Raw genomic sequence first — 20,669 nt, 5'->3', positions numbered from 1 at the left:
AACAGACACAAGCTCAATGTCTGGGCCGAAATCGTCAAGCACTCATGGGTAACACAGGCTACTCCAATACAACAGTTAGACGATGTATGTGATGGATGGAAACTCCTCGAGCGCACTTTCAGACAGTGAGTGTGGATTGGCTAGCAGTCTTTGCAATGCATTCTGAGTAGAAGGGGAGGATGGGGGAGGGGGACAGAAGCTGCCTGGCCACCATGACAGGGTCAGTTGTCCCTCAGGACGAGCAGATGGAGGCAGCATACTGACTCTTTTTCTCTTTTGTTGGTTTTGCTGGAAAGCCATGCAGAAGAATGTAGTATGACAGCAGCCAGTGCTACACTTAATGCATTGCTATGACAACCATAACACAACCAGTTACACGATGCAGGTGTTAGATGTACAAAAATAAACATACCCATACCATATCTAGTCTATGCCTCTCCAACTCCTGGCAGAGAGAGTTGGCAAAATATTATGGAACAGAAGTAATATCCAATACCAATAAGCATGGGCTTTAATAAAGAGAAATACTGCAGACTTTCATTAAACAGATGCTTGGTAATTCATACACACTCACACACATTTCAAATCACATTGATGCACATGTATTCTCTCTCTTTCTCTCTCTCTCTCTCTCTCTCACACACACACACACACACACACACACACACACACACACACACACACACACACACACACACACACACACACACACACCTACAGATTCTTATAAAAGGGACATTTGAGGTAAGTGGTTTTATTCAGCAGTAACTATTACGTTCAAGAGGCTGAGCGCGTTGTAGCGAATGCCTACCTGGTGTTTGAGAATCTCCGCCTGCTGTCTCCTCAACTCTTTCTCCTTGAATGCGAGAATGAGAAGATGAGGGAAAAATCAATATGCTTCCATAGTGCCAATATCATGAAAATCACTACAGGCTGATGGAATTTCAGCCCACTTAAAAGGGCTGTTCTAATTCAACTTAATCAGAGAAAGGCCCACAGCACAGTGCGTGTATTATACAGTGTTATTCTTGATCAGAAAAGGCTCCATGACACACATGTGATGAATATTACAGGTGTAATTTGACGCATATAAACATACCTTTATCCGTTTTTCAGCTTCCAATATTTTGGCATTGGCAGCTTCTTCTTTCTTTTTCCGTTTGGCCTATGAATAAAGATTAAGGTCAAGAATCACAGACACAGACATATATCAATCAGTCTTGGTTGAGGGCTTTGCTGCACTTTAACTGATTGTTTGCAGTTTTCTGGTTTGAGCAAAGATTTCATGCTCCTGAATGCCAGTCAAATTTGTAAAACACAGTGAATGAATAATGTATCTCTTTAACACGTAATTGTGAAAATGTTGAAGCCTCCTGTTAAGAGTGGCTTGCCAACCGTGTCAACTCCAAATTGATTTAGTCCTGCTAAAACACTTTGAAGCTCCTACAGTATAATTGTGCATATGTGTGTACGTGGACGTGTATGCATCTTTGGATGTGTGTTTGCGTGTGGAAAAACAGCACCTTTTTTTTCCTCGACCCACTTATGCTAAACTGTTCCTGTTGTCTGATGAAAAAAGACTTTTCTGTCCAATTTAAATAAGGTCTGAAGAGGCAGCAACAGCCATTTTAATATTCAACAGCCGTCAACCAAGACCAATTTAGCATTAGTTCCATGTGGAATTATGCCTAAGAAGACGCAACTCCCTCCAATGCATGCTGCTGTTCAGTAATGAGCTTTAGGAAGATTAAAACACTATAGACTGAGGGGCTGTAGCTATCCAGGAATGTTCTGCTTAATCAGAGGTGCTGTTGGATCAGATTCTGTACCTCCAAAATTTGCTGCGCTCTGAGTTCCTTCTCCATTCGAATCTGCTGAATACGCTTGATCTTTTCCTGTAAGAAAAAAAAACATAATCTCTTAATATTTCAGACATTGGAAAACATCCCCAGATAAAATCACTTTATAATCACTCTATTCCAACAGGGGTAAGCAAAAAGACAACAAGTTTAGTACAGCAAGTAATGATGGTAATTGAAAAGTGAGCTTTAAAAGGATCAGAAAACAACCATCCAACATTTCCTGCAGCACTCACAGGGACTACGTGTGTCAGGACACTTAGATAACGAAAAAGGGGGGATATTGTCAGCACACCCGTAAAGAAGACCCACCTGCTGCTTGAGAATCTTGATCTGCTCTTTCTGCTTCCTCCTCTCCTCCGCTGCCATGATAGCTGCAAGAGTCAAGTCGGTGGTATATTAGTGTCCAGAAAAATCACCTGCATAACAGTTGTTAAGCTTTATTTATTCAAGAGGTCTCGCTGAGATCAGGGTGTATTTTAAATGAGAGGCTGAGAAATGCAGAGAACAAATTTCAAGCAGTACGGTGCATAATAAGATTACCTTAACCAGCCATAAGCATACGGCAATAATGAAAACGCAAAGACAGTCGCGCTATGACCAGGTGTCACTGATTCTTGGAGGACATTACGCCTGGAGGACATTATTAACCTGACCAGTCCTCATTAGTTAAGTAAGTTAAGCATTATTTATTCAAGACATTTCATTAAAATCTCTGTTCCAAGAGAAATTTAAGAATAAATTCAAACATAAAGATATAAAATTTTAATTTTTTGTCAAGAATCAACAACAATTGGGACACAATCGTGAAGTGGAATGAAATTTATTGGATATTTTATACTTTTTTTTACAAATAAAAACCTGAAAAGTGGGGTGTACAATATTATTCGGCCCCTTTACTTTCAGTGCAGCAAACTCACTCCAGAAGTTCAGTGAGGATCTCTGAATGATCCAATGTTGTCCTAAATGACTGATGATGATAAATAGAATCCACCTGTGTGTAATCAAGTCTCCGTATAAATGCACCTGCTCTGTGATAGTCTCAGGGTTCTGTTTAAACTGCAGAGAGCATCATGAAGACCAAGGAACACACCAGGCAGGTCCGAGATACTGTTGTGGAGAAGTTTAAAGCCGGATTTGGATACAAAAAGATTTCCCAAGCTTTAAACATCTCAAGGAGCACTGTGCAAGCAATCATATTGAAATGGAAGGAGTATCAGACCACTGCAAATCTACCAAGACCCGGCCGTCCCTCTAAACTTTCACCTCCAACAAGGAGAAGACTGATCAGAGATGCAGCCAAGAGGCCCATGATCACTCTGGATGAACTGCAGAGATCTACAGCTGAGGTGGGAGAGTCTGTCCATAGGGCAACAATCAGTCGTACACTGCACAAATCTGGCCTTTATGGAAGAGTGGCAAGAAGAAAGCCATTTCTCAAAGATATCCATAAAAAGTCTGGTTTGAAGTTTGCCACAAGCCACCTGGGAGACACACCAAACATGTGGAAGAAGGTGCTCTGGTCAGATGAAACCAAAATCCAACTTTTTGGCCACAATGTAAAACGATATGTTTGGCGTAAAAGCAACACAGCTCATCACCCTGAACACACCATCCCCACTGTCAAACATGGTGGTGGCAGCCTCATGGTTTGGGCCTGCTTTTCTTCAGCAGGGACAGGGAAGATGGTTCAAATTGATGGGAAGATGAATGGAGCCAAATACAGGAGCATTCTGGAAGAAAACCTGTTGGAGTCTGCAAAAGACCTGAGACTGGGACGGAGACTTATCTTCCAACAGGACAATGATCCAAAATATAAAGCCAAATCTACAATGGAATGGTTCACAAATAAACGTATCCAGGTGTTAGAATGGCCAAGTCAAAGTCCAGACCTGAATCCAATGGAGAATCTGTGGGCAGAGCTGAAGACTGCTGTTCACAAACGCTCTCCATCCAACCTCACTGAGCTCGAGCTGTTTTGCAAGGAAGAATGGGCAAGAATTTCAGTCTCGCGATGTGCAAAACTGATAGAGACATACCCCAAGCGACTTGCAGCTGTAATTGCAGCAAAAGGTGGCTACAAAGTATTAATGCAAGGGGGCCGAATAATATTGCACGCCCCACTTTTCAGGTTTTTATTTGTTAAAAAAGTATAAAATATCCAATAAATTTTGTTCCACTTCATGATTGTGTCCCACTTGTTGTTGATTCTTGACAAAAAATTAAAATTTTATATCTTTATGTTTGAAGCCTGAAATGTGGCGAAAGGTTGAAAAGTTCAAGGGGGCCGAATACTTTCACAAGGCACTGTAACTGACTGAAAACAACTAACGTATACACACACAGGCACACTGATTGCAAAGCTCAAAAATATTATTCGAAATATAAATGAATAAAGCTTTAAAGAGGAGTGATTGTCTCTAACTTCGAGCTGCGTTGCAGTTCATTCCAGTTTTGCGGTTCAGAGAAACAGAAACCAGTTTCCACCAGTTTCAAGTTCATGTGAGAAACTTTCAAAGCCAGCGTCTTCTGTGGTCTGGTGTCATGGTTATTAGCTCTGAACTCAACTAAGGATGTCAAATATCTCAGCAGCTTAGACTTACAAATGAAGACACAGGTATTCTGATGCCTTTCCAGATGCCAGAGATGACCATCCGACCCTTTGATAAAACTCACAGCGCTGAGTGTCAGAGCGGTCTTGTTTAATGAGTCCTGTGCTTTCCAGGAGATCTCAATAATTCAATATAGACAATTTGGTGTACTAAATCATGTTTCTAATGTTGTCAAAGGAGAAACAAGGTCTGTTTGGATAAAAAGAATCCAATTGGAATATTTAATTTTTTAGCCAAATGCTCAACATGAGATTTGTAGGACAAGCTGCTGTCCTGCCAGATTCCTAAGTATTTGTAATTACTGGACTGTTAGATCTCCTCACAGAACATGGATGGGATTGGAAGCATCAGCGGTGCAAATAAACATGTTTTGTCTTCTTGGAGTGTGTTTTAAATTCAACAGGGAGGTCTGCAGGGTCACCAAAATTGGCATTACAGTGCAGAGTTGGAAAATAAATGTAATGTTTCCACAAAGTAAACAGCAGTGGGCCTAATATTGAACCTTGAGGGACACATTTATGAATCATCTGATGTGAAGCCATCGACAACAACAGTTTGAACTCAGAGATTTGATTTGACGCATTTGGAAGCAGAAACATCAAAACTCACAGAAAGCAAAATGCTCTAATAAACACAGTGTTTTTTAATTAAGGGAGTTAACAGTCCCATCCATAACAACAATGGCAGCAGGTATTGTGCTACGACCAAGTCTAAAGCCAGACGGCTGTGGCTGAGGGATATTATTATTCTCCAGAAAGTCGCATAGCTGTGAGTTGACTAGTGATTCTGGGATTTTGGACAACACAGGACAGTCTGGATATACAGAAGGTCGATAGTTCTCTGGGTCATGTGTGTAATTATAAGATTTTAGACAGATAGGACGGTCTAAGACACATAGGTTCACGGTCACAAGGGTCAACAGACATATGCAGTGGATCTGAGTGAATTCATTTACATCTTGAAGTGAAAGAAAAAGTTGAATTACAAGTAAAAGTGTTGAAAGCACAGATTAGTATTGTTATTTCTGCTTGTTTATTGTTTTGATGCATTATATATTTCAGAATATGTATGTTGTCCGGTTCCTGTTCTGAATTTACGTGAGGGCTCAGCAAACAATCTCGAGATTTTGATTTGACTTTTTAGCTTCATCACCATGTATAGGGATAAAAAAAAACAAACATATAAGCATAACATCTGCAACCAGCAGCATGGTTGTATTAAAGATTAGAGCAGAAAGAAGATTAAAGCTTGTGCTTTAAAGTAAGGCAAATAAATCTAAACCTACATATGAAAAAAAGGCTATATGAGCAGCATGAGTTCCCCTCAAAAGGCCCTGCTGGTCCTTATACTGCGCTCATTTACGTAGATCAAAGCAGTCTGAAGTGACGGACTGACCAAGTGAATAACCTCCACCAGCATGTTTACAGCCCTGTGCTCTCCTACCTTGCTGTTTCCGAGCTTCTTTGGCTGCACGCGCCAGTGCCTGCTTTTCCAGTTTTCTCATCAGTTTCATCTGGGCAGCCTGTCGAGCGATTTCTACACGGAGCGGAAAGAAAGGCATTGTCAGTGAGAAGTTTCAAGGGAATGCTACTGTAGTCTTACCCAGCATTTTTGACTGAGATCATTCTTTAGCCTTTATATAGTTTCGTTTAGTAGTTCTAACACAATAAAAAAATTAACATATATTTAGCAAATTTGTGCATTAAAATGTTTTTACAAGGGCAGAACTGACCAATAATTTTACTTGGTAATTGGACGAGTCATTTTATTAGCAAAAGTACACAAAGATATTAAAAAAAGCTTGCTAACAATGTTCATCTGGGCAAGTATAAACATAATTACAGAATAAATGGATAAACAAATAAGCATGACAGGAAAAAAACAACTTGTCCATATACTAATAAAAAAAAAATATGAATTTCAACTGTAGCTCTTCCTTTGCTTCGCTACCTGAATAATGGCTGCTTGATTAATGGCACACACACTTATAACAAACACATTTCAGGGCTCATTTCCTCTGCTAACCTTGAGCCTCCAGTTTGCGCAGAAGTTTGACCTCGCTGGGACTGGGGCCCTCGGGCGCCAGCGGATCGCCTACGTTAGGGGGTCGTCCCTTCCTCCGTCTGTTACCTTTGGCGCCTTCGCCTGCTACCTGACGCTCGGAATTTGGGGGACGACCCCTGCGGCCTTCCATCGCCAAAATACGAGGAATGACCTCCTCTTCCTTCAACAGGCTCCACTGTAAACCCTGGAGGAAAACAATAAAATAAAAAGAAAGTGGAAATGGAGAGATTGGGAGGGGTGGGGGGAGATGTCACAGTGAATCACTTGCTGGAAAACATCATTTCATGTGACTCAGGAACAATTTAAGAATTAGCTGGCTAGACTCTGATCTGGATATATTCAACAGAGATTAAAAAACAATATTCTTCTACTTCTTTTTTTAATGATACATCATTATATTATCTGTAATACAGAGTTAAACACTGGCTGAATAGTAGATTAAATAGGAATTACTCATTTTCTTATCTATCTTTGATAATCTATTTAAAGTTTTATGCAATCTGTTTCTCTTGCCCCTCAGCACTGTATATATCTATTCTTGAGTATTTTCTCTGCACTGCTTCCAATAAGACACAGACATCCATTTGCTAGTTTATCTCTTTGTGTCACAGTCACATAACATGGCATGTATCACTGGTCACCTGTGGAAGTAATGTCAGCTGATTATTACATTTCTCCATGCACAGTGAGAGGTCTATGAACTAGGACTACTGAGGGTTTTGGTTGATTCCTATCCATGCCCTGACAGTGACTGCTGCATGAAGCTTTGCCTGCCGCTAGATGAAAAGATGAACAGGGATCAGGGAGAGAGAGAGAGAGAGATGAAAGGCAGTCACCTGGGGTCCTTCTCTGGCTTCATAGAAGTCACCAACCCTTATCTTTGCACTGAAGCTAAAATTATCACGCGTGATGCCACTTATTCCATTTCTGGATAGATACTACAGAAGAGAAAATAATAATGGCGTTGGTTTAGGCAGAAAAAAAATTGCGAAATTAGCGACATTGAAAAGCAACTGGGAGGCACTAGATTGAAGGGAGTCTACGGTTACAGTGCATCTGTGCAATGCTACTAATCATTATAAAAGCCAGGGGACAAAAAAGAGCAAAAGCTCTCAGGAGAGAAAAACGGTTCTGACCTTGGGGTGCACAATTCAGGCCCTTTCTTATTTATCTGTGGCATTGCTAGGCTTTTACTGCCTACTGACTGACTAGCAGTGAGTGAGTGTTACTCCGTGAACATTTTTTTGTTTGCGCTGCTCCACTCAAAGGCAGTTTTGGCAATCAGTGTGATTGAGCTTTTGATGAAGCAAACAAAGAAGATTATAGACTATGATACGCCGTACTAACGGGGCCAAAGTTGTGCATCCCAACACTAACCATTAATCATTTTTTGGGTGGAGGGGGGGAGGAAAGGAGAAGTAAAAAAAAAAGTGGCACAAGAAGTGAATCTAAGAATATCAGCTCTCACTATTAGGGTCACAGAAAGCGGGGTGGGGGGGTGGGGTTGGAGTGCGGCTGGAGCAGTAGCATATATAACATACAGCAAATCCTGATACAAAAGCATCTCTTTGAGCAATGTAGATGAGCAGTTCTGGAATTATTAGTAACAATATTCTTGCAAGATAAATCTTATGCAGTGCGGTCAATAATGAATCCCATTGTCATCGTTGTTACAAACTACACTGCTCATCTGTTTGCCAAAAAGCATTTGCTTCTGTATCATGGATGTAGACAACACAGGAGCGCTGTGAGGCCGAGGTACCTTCATCACGTCAGGGTACTGCCTCAGTTTCTTGCCACAGGGGGCATAGTAGGCCACTTCGCCCTGCGGCCGTCCAGCCACTGATTTGATTCTTGTTTCTCTCCGCCACCTAGGTTTCCAAGAATGAAAAGAAAAAACATAACACCAGAGTTCACAATAACAAAGTGCATCGTACAAATGTGACCGTGTGTGGATGAGATGGTGGAAGTGACAAAAGTTGCAACACAATGAGAAGTGAACCACTTTATATGAGCCTGCTTTTTCTCCACAATGTGTACATACCCCAACTCCAGAGGTATCATCAACTCCTTCTCATCCATCACCCTCTTCCTCTTTCCTAAACCTGTAGAGAGACATCAAGCATCAATATCAACAAAATTCATATATATACAATAGCAGAGACAAAGCCCCTGAACTTATCAGTTGTCATACCAACCAAGAAGATAAACGCTCACTTTCAAGCTTTTCAAGCTTGATCTGTAAATGCATATGAAATGTATATGAAGAAAATGATTTACAGAAGGAGAAAATGTCTGCTTGAAACATTCCTGACAAGCTACACATATGTTCTGTGTTCGCTGTTCTGGGGAACCTCCCCACATTTAAAAAAAGGCGGAAATAAAGCTTGTTGCTGTGCCAACAAGTTGTCAGCGCACCTGGGCATGCCCCTACAGGACTGCACAGCCATAACAACCAACTGCCTTCTTCCTGCTTGCCTAAAATGACCAGTCCCTCATCATAACCGTTACAGGGAGATACTTGCCTTGGGCACTATTGGGTTACTTCTGCAGTATACTTCTTTGTTGTACTTTATATGACTATATTTGGTATTAGATCCTACTAAAACCATCCTTCACCTCTCATTTAAACTCATTCTGCACACAGGATTTTGAGCACATTACCTAAAGGTGAGGCTAGGCTATAGGAGGAAGAGCCTGGAGAGCTGTGATAGGCCAAGGCACTGGAGCTGGTGGCAACGGTGGGAGTCTTGATGACCTGTAGGTTGAGAGGGGAGCAGCTGGTGGCGGTGTGATTGGTTGAGGTGTTCAGTAGTTCTGGGCCTTTGGTTAGCCTGCGGGGAGTCATCTCCTTCTTAGATGATCCAGACGGCAGCAGCTTCATTTCCTTCACTTTCTTCCCAGAGATGTCACTGTCTGAGTTACTGTCAGACTCTGAAATGGGACACCAGGATGCCAATTGGGATAAGTAGTTCAAAATTATAGCGGCATCAATTCACCAATAAAGATGGCAATTAAATGGACAGTTTTTCTTAAATGAGTGTGGTTTGGGGATTTCAAATTAATTTCTTCGCTCGAACAGTTGATCAATTAATTAATCTAAAGAAAGATAATTTTCAACTATTCAGATCTATTAAGTTATTTATCAGGCAAAAAAACTGAATATTGTGCTATCCCCTGTGAGAATTTGATGCTTTTATGTGATAGCAACTTCAACTTAGGCTTCAGAAAAATGGTGTTGGGCATATCCCGCAAGTTTGACATTTAATATACTGAATGATTAATTAATCCAGTAATCCAGAAAATAATCAGACAAATTATCTGCAATTATTATAATTGTTACCTGCAGCGCTGAAGTTAACATTTTATCTCTAAAATTCTGAAAGAAGCATTTATTAATGCACACAGAAGGTACCAACCTGACAGACTATCATCTGAGTCCTCTTCATCTTCCTCCTCCTCAAGATCATCATCCTCATCATCATCGTCATCTCCTGAGTCGTCTGATTCCTTGTTAGCTGGAAGACCAGCTGTGGGGTTACATGTCCCAGGGATCCCCACGCCAGGAATTCCAACTCCAGGGATACTAACTCCAGGAATCCCGATCCCAGACTCTCCTCCACGAAACAAATCTACTAGAGACTGTACCAGATGGTTCTGAGAGAAGCCCTTCCAGGCAGCTAAAGGGTCTGCTTGTCCCTGTCCCAGCGCTGGTGTCTGTCCCTTACCCTTGGGGGTCTTGTTCTTTCTGGATCCATGGCCTGTGGCATGGGGTGAGGTAGTGGGGGGCTGTGACGGAGGCCCAGCCTGGCCGGTTGCTTGGGTCCTACTTGCCCCTGTGCTCAGATTGACAGGCATCGACCCAGCGTCCGAGTCGCGCTGAGGGGACTTGCCTTGAGAGGCAGATTCTTTGCGAGGTTTGGTGATGAGGGCCAAAGGTGCGTCCTGAGTGGTGCTTTGGATGACTCCATTTGGGTGATGGGGTTCAGGGAGCCCCAGCAGGGCACTCGAGAGGAAGAGGTTGGAGTGATTGTTTTGGGGTGGAGGAGGCGGGACGGGTGGTAATGGCGATGAAGACAGAGATGTCCTCTTAGGAGACTTGTTTGGCCCCTGCTGCTGCTTCTTCGGCTCAGCTGGGAATGTCTGCCCTTGGGACATGAGAGTCTGGGAACAGAGAAGAGGCAGGGAGTCAGGGGGAGGGATGGAGAGGGAATTGCAGAATGGAAGGAACAAAGAAAGGTTAGGAAAAAAATTAGAAAAGAAACGGGACAAAGTGGAGTTGCTCCAGCTGTCAGTTCACATCACTGTTGATTGTTTGAGCAGGTGACAAAACTACAATGCTGAACACTGGTACAGTTAACTGTGTCTAAGCCTCTTTTGGGGAAACAAAAGAACATAAATGCAATAACCAAAGGCATTGTTCTCGGCCAAGTTCACAAAAAGAGACACTGTGTATCTCTCTGAAATTGTAATTACTTGTCTGCACATTTGAAAAGCTCCATCATCATTATCATCATGCGGCTGGGCATGTTTGGATTTTTTTACACTGATGACAAGTTTGGTTCAATCTGTGTTTAAGCAAAGGCAGGTTAGACTTTAATGTTGCACTTTCAACTGGATGTGATATGAAGTGAAACAAATCAATTTCACAGACCATGAAATACAGTAACTGTGCTGAAACCACAGGGGGAATTTAGCTCGTTGTAAACTTCTCTATACCGGTAAAACAAAAAAGGGGAAATGATTTTCACAGAATAAGCTGATCTCAATAGGTTTATCTTATTGATTATTGTGCTATCACTCAAATTTCATCTGTGGAAATGGAATTTGTGTAGTGAAAAGCAAATAAAAACGCCAATTCTTTACAACGTTTCATCTGAATTGACCAAAGACATAAATAATACAGTAGAATATGTGCATGGGCGATGTCTGCTTCAAAACAGTGATGAAACTAAAAGCATAAACCATTTCATCAACAAGCTACATGCCCTCTACATCAGGGAAGCAAATGTAACTACTGTAAATCCAAAGGTGTAAATGAAAAACACAATATCACCTGGAGCTTAAAGGACTTAAAGAGGTGCATATGAAAGGATGTATGGATTTGATACAACATATTTGGCCCGTAGCAGCTTTAAAGTCAAACTATCTGCTGAGACACACTGATTGACAATTAAAATTACTGGATGTAGATGAGAGAATTTTAAAAAATGGATAAACCCTAACACTGTGAATACAATATGCAATCTGGAAGATAATACACTATTTTGTGGAGGCGACCATAAGCAGTTACTACAAGGCTGGAGGAAATAAGTGAAAAATGTTCACTGAGTGCATGTTTTGAATATTCCTAGTTGCCATTACAAATTAGTAATTACCCATTTGTGCAAATGTGGTCATTAACTACAGCAGAAAACGGCAAAAAATTCACTTATTCTAGACATCGCTCCTCTCCCAAGCTTAGCATAGAGCCGCAACACTTTGACATCAAATGCATAAAATGAAACATTTTTTTGGTAATAACTACGAACACATCTTCGTGTTTTAGATGTCTGATCCCAGCGCACTACAAGTTTACTGAAACAAGCACTGCCTCCAAAATCAACTACACTAAACAAACATTTTTCTTATGTCTATCTACAGCCGTAAGATTTTTTGCTTGAGGCCATAATTCTTTAAGATGCCAATTGAAACATGCTTCCCTCTGATATAAAAGTCCAATATGAGAAATCGCAACAGTCAATATTACTATTTCAGCTACATGTAGATCTAGCTATGTCCTCAGCTCCTATGACTAATTTTATCTCTGTCAATTTATCAGAATTAGCTTTCACTGAAGTTGAGTGTGTGGCTATATTTTTCATGACTACATCTCACAACACACCGTGTATGTGAAGTACTGTGGCAATTGTGTGGAAATGGCACATTCCACACAAATGACATCTGCTGTTATCCGACTGGCTTACCTGTTTGAGCCTGAACTCATTGATCTGCGCAAGTGAAGCTTCCAGCAGTTTCCTTTTGTTGGATTTGGCGGTGCCAGGAACAGCGTGCTTTGGTGGCTTCAGCGAGGACTTGCGGGAGCTTGTTACAGATGAGGTCAAACCAAAAGGTTTTGGGGAGGTAGACGACGGGAGAGTCGAGCGGGGTGGTGAAGGGACGGAGAGAGGCTTAGGGGAGGAGCAGAGGGAGAGGGGCAGGTGCTGGGGGGAGGAGGAGGGCAGTAGTTTGGGAGGTTTGGGAGAGGCAGTGCTGGAGAGCGCCTTAGGAGATGTGGTGAGAGCTATGGGGGAGGAAGATGGTGAAGACTCCCTACGGGGCTGAGTGAGGAGGGCCAGGGGCTTTGAGTTGGCAGCCAGGCCAGTAGATTGGATCACACTAAAGTGTTGCTGTGGTGCCTCTGTCCTGGACCTGGAGCTGTGCAGGGCCAGTGGGGAGGTTTGGGACAAGGCAGGGGGGACACAGAGCAGGGTAAGGGTACAAGGGTTGGAGGGTTGGAGTGGATCTTCTGGGAGTCTTTCTTGTCCTGGGTCTCCCCAGAGAGTGGTCTGTTAGTCTTTACAGTTCCAGTGCTGGGTATCAAAACCTGGAGAGGAAATGAAATGAGGAACTGTTAGAACAAAGAATAGTCTCGTGGTGTGAGCATTTGCACTGGTGCACCAAGCCGAGTGGCTCAGGGCACGTTGGCTTCCTGTTCTGCACCCGCACTCTCTGCACGATATCACATTTCAATAAAAAAATGCTTTCACTCTGGATTTTCTAGTTTGCTTCTTTACCTTTGTTTTCTTCTTTGTCCTCTTCTCAGAGTCTGATAATTCACTCTGTTTGTCCTCTTCTTCATCATCCTCGTCATCATCGTCGTCATCTTCATCATCCTCTGCTAGATCTTCCAGATCACTGCTGAGGGACCCGTCACTTGAACTGTCTGACGATGTGCCTGATTCACTGTTGCTCGCCAAAGAAGTGTCTGCTGGCTTCTTTCGTGGCTTCTGAATTGAGAGAAAAGCTGTAAGAATCCACTACACGATATAATGCACCACTTGTGTATTTCACACGTTCACAAAGTCAGTAAGTCCATCTTCACACTGACCTTCTCTTTAGGTTTCTGAATCGTCTTCTCTACCAACTCTGCTGGATTGTTCTGAGGGCTGCTACGGTGGCTGTTAGAGGGGTCTGAATTTTTGGTTGGCTTGGTTGATGCCTGAACAGGAGCTGGACTTGCAGAAAAGCTCCCTGATTGTGTGGTAGGAGGACAGACCCCGCTGCCATTCACTGCACCATTCACCCCTGGACACACAGAACAGATCTGCTGTAATAATAATCAGATTCATCTTTTCTGAGAACTTTGCAACAATGAATAATGGAATATCTGCAGCTAACTGGAGAATGGAATAAGGCTAATAAAAATATTGATTTATACATGTATCTCATCAAACATGCCGGCTGTGCAAGGCACGAGCCCAACATGAGCGGTTTACATAATAAAAGATAAATTAAAAGATACTGTGAAATTAAAAGAGTGCAAGAAACAGAGATTACGAGAGAGAACATGAGGAAAAGGGAGGGAGAGGTTAAGAGAATCACTAAGTGAGGAGTGAAAGTCATTAAATCTTTCTTGAAAAGGAGAAATCTCATCATAGGACAAAGTGGATTTGAGTTACGGAAGAAGGAGACGCACATACAGAGCTTGTGGGAGAGGGGAGACAGATGAATGAATGGGCCTTCAGGATAGTGCTGTACCTTTAGGCGGGGTATGGCTATTCTTGCCGGGCATCCTGATCTGAACAGGACTGGCGCTGTGATTAGGCTGAATATGAGGGGCGAAGAATGGAGGGAAGCCGATGAAAGAGGGGAGAAAGGCAGTAGCTCCCCGTCCATGGGCTTCAGCAGCTCGCCACCATTCTGTTGGAGGAGGAGGAGAGGAGAGGAGAGGAGAGGAGAGGAGAGGAGAGGAGAGGAGAGGAGAGGAGAGGAGAGGAGAGGAGAGGAGAGGAGAGGAGAGGAGAGGAGAGGAGAGGAGAGAATTAAAGATAAAATGTCATTCCCATTTAACCAATTTTTGTCCACGCTTCAACCATCTTCATCTTACCAGAGAGGGCTCCTAGCTGGGGGTGGGCAGCCAGAGCAGCTGACATGCCCAGAGAGCCCAGACCTCCAAACTCAGGCCTGCCCGCTCCGGCAGTGTAGAGGGCTCCGAAGGCTGGGTGGTTGACCAGAGGGAAGGCACTTGACAATGTGGAGCCAATGAAGGGCTGCTCTCCTGCTGCTCCAAACAGACGGCCTGAGATAGATCCAAACCAAAACACGATGAGAAGCTTTCACATTCAATCCCTGACAGATAGTTGCGTGCATCAGCACAGTGGCTGCTGACACAAAGCAACAGCTGCACAAGTGTTCACAACTTTAGACATATTCAGTTTCAGTGAATCTCTTGTGCTGCCTTAAAGAAATTATCCAGTAAAAATTGCTGTTGGAAGAACTTTTGTCTTGTCAGTTTTTGCAAAGCCGCCAAATATTCAATTAAAAATTAAACACTAGACTTTTAAAAAGTAAATAGGATGCTGATTTGTTGTGTTTGACTTCCTTACTCAAATCACACTCTGTCTTTTTTGTTTGTTTGAAGTTGCCGTTTCCATTTGAGATAGGGACTACGCAGTCCTATATCACAGGATTAAAAGACAAATTCTATACAGGAGGTGAATTAAGCTTAGAACTCCAGTGTCTAAAAATATACTTCTGACTTTATTTGAATATTTGTACATATTTAACATCTCACTTTGACATTAGTGTACAGCTGGTTTGACAGTTGTTTATTGCACCTTAGCACAACTCATTGCTTCACTGTTAGTTTTGTAAATGTTTATTTGTGCAGACTGAAAGCATTGTTCTCAAATTACCTCTCTGAGCTCTGGATGTAAGAATCGGCAGGGTGTAAAAACAAGATTGAAACAGGTTTTGAAGGTGTTGCTTCTTATCCACCTAACTATAGGAGAATGAAATACAGAATGACTGTCTTCTATTTGTGTAAGCATTAACTTCAGATTTATCTTTCCAAGAGTGCACACTGCTCCTAATTTTAAATGGCAGCCGTGCTGTTTCTGAGCATGACAGACGAACTATTGCCTCAGCTTTATGTATATACGGTAGCACATTCACATTTAGATTACAGAGCATTTTGTCATAATCCAATTCCATCGCAGAACTATTCCCGTATTGATATTTCTTCAGTTTAAAATGAGAATACGTTGCACAGTAACAAAGCCTGGATATTCTTGGTGACAAAAAGAAGAGTGTGTATAAGGTGTAAAAAGCTAACCTCCTTCTATCCTTTTGGCATTCAATTTCAGCACAGAAGAATACTTCATCAACATCATCATCGTCTAGCGTTTTCCTGAGCACAATCATTTCTGGCAGGGGCGACTGCCACGTATTACCTCCTCCCAGAGTCAGATGCAATTTGGTGTGAGCATATTTCATGCAAATTCAATTTCTATTCCAGAAAAGGAGAGCAAGCCCGCTTGATGCCTCTGCATAAGCCAGGTAATACACATGCAAAAAAAAGTGATGACTGAAGAAAAGGAAAGTGTTGTGCACAGTGCAGATGAAAATGTCAAACTACTATACACATGCACACACCACAGAAATGTAAAGCAGAGTGACACTGGAGCATAGTGTTTTCTGAACTAATGCAGTGCAGGATCTAATAGCAGGGCCAGTTACGTGTGCTCTGTAGCAAAACATGGATATTGAACAGAAAAGAACACGACTCTGCAGATGCATCTCACACGCTATTTTTAAGGCTGAAACAAACTGCTTGTGGTTATGTGGCCTCACCGGCATGCTGGCAGTGTGACATATGAGAGTATAGCCCTTTGTGTTGGTTTCAAGGCCCCTCTCTGCCACAAGACAGCAAAATCTGCCTTTTGAATGTCATTAGAATATGCTGAATATGTAGAGCCCGCCTTGCCAGCGTCAGCTAGTGGATACGAAGATAAACGACGGCAATGCAACCCCCAGAAAGGCCAGCCACAGCATTCACTTATGCCTGGGGTGCCCACCTCTCCCCCGCACACCCCCATTCCTTTCTAGGCAACACAAAGTGACATCTGCAAATGCCTTTTCAATATTAATGCAGGCTTCCAGAAGGCGAATAATTAAATCTAAAAATTTGAAGCGAGAAAGAAGCACGGGAAAGACATACCTAGGATTACCTACTCGCTCTTCCTCACTCTGTGTCTGTTTCTCTCTCTCGCTCCCTCGCCCTCTTTCTCATTCTGTTTCAATCCTTCCTCCACTCTGACAAACTGCACCGCCTGCTTTTTTCATGTTTGGATGCTGCCGAAGGGGGATTAATTTGTTGTTTGTTGCAGTCAATCAAATTTCCACAGACAGATTTAAGTTAATTGCATCCGTGAGTTGATCCCAGAAGGAGAGAGTGCTACAAGCGCCGATCAGCTTTTATTCTCCAAGTGATATCCTCATCAATGACACATGCACACACACACACACACACACACACACACACACACCACACACACACAAAAAAAAACAACACACATAAACAGAGTCCGTGCTCATTTTTATGTTCTTCAGATTCTTTTTCTTAAGTGTTATTGGCACATTGGCAAAGGACCTTGAATCAATGCCTCCACAGTCTGTGATGATACTATATCTCTGCAATATGTAATTACTGATGTTACCTGTTTACACAACACACTTGACAATATTGTTGTTGTTCTGCATGAGAATGTTTTTCCTTTTAATTATGATACTTGGTGCTGGGAAAGTAAAAGAGACGTCTCAACTGTTTTGCTTCACTTTTACATAAGTATGTAAATACTATACATGTTTTGAATTACGGTTCATACGCACTGAAAGAGTGCGAACGTCGTATGAAGTGAAAAAGGATTTCGCTTGCTTGATTCCCACAAAGCACAGCAAAAGTTCTGAGCTAACAGTCTGCATCTCAGCATTTCATTTGACGCTCAGTCCAAAATCGCTTATCTAGAAAATCTGAGCACACGTAATGGCACAGAGGGATAAGAGGGATGTATAATGCATAAGAAGGAGATGCTCCTAATGGCTTCTTCTTTGGGGCAACACTGAGGATATGGAGGACAAAACAAGGGGCTTTATTTTGCTCTCTCCTTCCTCCTCTTCTCGTAACAGAGAGAAAACACAACAATCAGGGAGAAAGCTGGATATCCTATTCCCTACTCAGTGCGGTGCTGGTTTATGTGTGCAGATGTGTGTGTGTGTGTGTGTGTGTGTGTGTGTGTGTGTGTGTGTGTGTGTGTGTGTGTGTGTATCACGGGCCTATGAAAAAAACAGCAAGACATTAAGAGATGAGGAGGAAGAAAGTATGAGCAAATGATTCACTCTCTCACACAGGGGATATCTAAAAAACACAAAGATACAAACACGTGCACACACACACACTCACACCAAATATACACACTGCTCTCTGCCTAATGGCTTTGACCAATACATAGAAAGGAAGCTGGATGCTGGACAGCGCTGACTAGACCCTGAGTGGCTAACAAATGTTAAATCATGCAGGCAGAGGCTCTCTGTCTTTCTGTCTCTCCCTCTCTCTTTCTCTCTCTCTCTCTCACACACACACACACACACACACACACACATGCATGCACAGTGGCGTGCTGAGCCTGACTCTGAGGCAGCTGGAGCCAGAGAGCTGAAGGTTGTCAGGAGACATGGCGAAGCATGTGTGTGTTTCTCACACAAAAGAGCCCCCTAATTGTTTGGGATTCATTAATGCAGCAGCTTTTCAATTGCAACCCAAGCTGTCAGGAAAAAAAATCCTTGTAGCTGGGAGAGAGGTGTATTCACACCGGCTGCAAAATAACTGTATAATTAATACTGGAGGAAACTCATTTTTCATGGTAAAGAAATGAGGAGGATTGTGAATGCTATCGAGACATGAAGGTGACCACATTTGGCATCTTTTTTTTGTGTGTGTGGTTACTTGAAAACTGCTCGAATTGTGTGTTGGTATTTTTCTTCTGTGCGCATGGGTTTTGAGAGACAGGAGATTGACACGGGAGAGGAAAAAAGTGTTTCTTACCAGAGGTGCTGAGGGTGGATCCCAGTGCTGAGGGGCTCGGGGCCAGGCTGCTCTTAGAGTGGGGAGCAGGCGATGACGAAGAGGAAGAAGAGGAGGAGGACGAGGAAGAGGCCGCAGGGGAGGAGGTGCGAGCAGCAGACAGGGTGGGCGCAGGGGAGGCCAGCCGCTCTCCAGACTCCATATCTGTCAAACACAATCCAATCAGCAGGGTTACAATAGCAAAACACACCCACCCGTACACTCGCAAACACACGCGCTTAAACACGCACACACAAATGCATACTGTCACACCTACACAACATGTTCAAGCACACACATGCACACAGACACACACACCTCCTGACACTTTTCCTTTCACATCTCACTTCCCCTGAACAATATTTCTATTTAGCCATGCTCACTGGCTCCCAGCCTCTATTGATTCAATATGGGGTAGGAAGGAGGATGACATGTTTAAGGACTCTGATAACGGACAACAAAGCAGGTTTTACATTTTGATGCCAGAAAATACCAGTGCTGAGAACGTGTTCTTCAACAGGACAGGCTTTTACAGAGAACTCACTCTGCTGGGGTTGAAGTGGGACGTTTGGAATGACAGAGGTTAGCGGAAAAACTCAAACACAAAATAGACAAATAACACATTTGTCACTTTCTTCCTTTGTCGTTCTCTGTCCCCGAGACAAACACGTGCACATCTGTGTTTCAAAACCGGGATCCCTTTACACCTCCCTGTTGAAAAAGAATGTCATTTAAATTAAAAGAGCTCTTTGAGGCCTTTAAAGACAGAACTGCTCTCTGAGTCCTTTCAGTTGCAAGTAGAACTAAAATGGACAGGCTTTTAGATGATAGGTGCATTAACCAACACCGTAGCGCTCCATTATCAGCCTCACGGAGTCACCATGCCAGCCATTATCAAGCAACCAACAACATAAACCCTCACAAGAAACATTTGGCCATTCTGCAGCCAAATATTTTACTTACATTATTCAGCTTTAATCCCCTTTTGCTTACAACTGAGAACACAATGTGGCTATGCCCACACAGCCGCTGACTTGTGGAGCCAAATAAATACAAAACAGTTTCAAAACACATGAATTCACACACACACACACATGGGCGCACACACACACACATTTCAACCCCCACTGCAGACAGACACACACACAAAATCACCTCCCCTGTCTATCACATCAACCTGACTCTTTTTCTCTCTTCTCCTTTTCCATATCCCTCTGCCTGACACTAATCCAGGACTGAAAATCCCCTTCAAACGCACAGTTTGCAGATTGTGTTTTACAGGCAGGCTTTGTTATTGTGTCATTACACATAAACAGTCTCTGCCTCCATCTCTCTTTCCTTCTCTCTCCCTCTCTCTCTCCTGCCACCCCTCCGCCACCCTCCCTCCCTCTCTCCTCTGCAGTGGGAGCAGAGCCACTGATTAAATCTCTGAGACAAAAGCTGCTATCCTCTGAATATCAAGTATCAGCCTTTCGCCAGGAGCAACACTGACAAGAGAGAGGGAGAGAGGGAGAGAGGGAGAGAGGGAGAGCGAGAGGCGCGGATGACAAGAAAACCTGCTGCAGTCCACGGGGAGGAGGCTGGTGTGCCATCGGACTTGGGCAGCCATGACTGCCATTGCTGCAGTGAAAAGATGGTGGTTGTGTAATTATGAGCAAGGTCAAAGGTCTTTCCAGTGGCCTCTCATGCAAGGTGATGGGATGTGGGCAAAAGAGCCAAATTATGAACCTTAACGGCGGGTAAATGAATGTTACATATTAGTTACAAGAATACATTTCTGGTCGAGTGAAGATGAGCAGTTTTATCGTAATTTCAACCAAAAAACTGCTTTCTCTCCGCCACACTCTGTTGCTCGAATGGCCGTCACACTCGCTGCTCCTTCACTTTGGCTGTCACCTTTTAAATGTCAGGTTACGGTGGGGGAAAAAAACACAGAAAAAAAGGGATTCTTCCGCAATATTTAGAAAAAAAAGGTGATTTTTTTTTTCTTCGTGGTGGCTGCTGACAAAAAAAAAGTAAGTATTATTAGAA

General features: G+C 42.8%; 1 protein-coding gene across 1 annotated transcript in view; it reads right to left on the bottom strand.

The window, feature by feature from the left end:
• The window catches only part of baz2ba (bromodomain adjacent to zinc finger domain, 2Ba), a 68,100-nt gene that overhangs the window by 14,519 nt on the left and 32,912 nt on the right, over positions 1-20,669 (bottom strand). The window contains 19 exon segments of the mRNA XM_051937464.1: positions 413-445; positions 812-856; positions 1,100-1,165; positions 1,830-1,895; positions 2,172-2,233; positions 5,915-6,007; positions 6,497-6,719; positions 7,372-7,473; positions 8,298-8,406; positions 8,580-8,640; positions 9,200-9,469; positions 9,955-10,699; positions 12,502-12,995; positions 12,998-13,121; positions 13,312-13,524; positions 13,626-13,822; positions 14,276-14,437; positions 14,625-14,816; positions 18,621-18,803. Of these exon segments, the coding sequence (XP_051793424.1) occupies positions 413-445; positions 812-856; positions 1,100-1,165; positions 1,830-1,895; positions 2,172-2,233; positions 5,915-6,007; positions 6,497-6,719; positions 7,372-7,473; positions 8,298-8,406; positions 8,580-8,640; positions 9,200-9,469; positions 9,955-10,699; positions 12,502-12,995; positions 12,998-13,121; positions 13,312-13,524; positions 13,626-13,822; positions 14,276-14,437; positions 14,625-14,816; positions 18,621-18,801 (3,438 nt within the window). The 5' untranslated portion in view covers positions 18,802-18,803.

The sequence above is a fragment of the Acanthochromis polyacanthus genome, chromosome 2 (genome assembly GCF_021347895.1).
Source record: "Acanthochromis polyacanthus isolate Apoly-LR-REF ecotype Palm Island chromosome 2, KAUST_Apoly_ChrSc, whole genome shotgun sequence".
NCBI lineage: Eukaryota > Metazoa > Chordata > Actinopteri > Pomacentridae > Acanthochromis > Acanthochromis polyacanthus.
The sequence above is the reverse complement of the archived record's forward strand: the minus strand, read 5'-3'. Positions and strand labels throughout refer to the sequence as shown.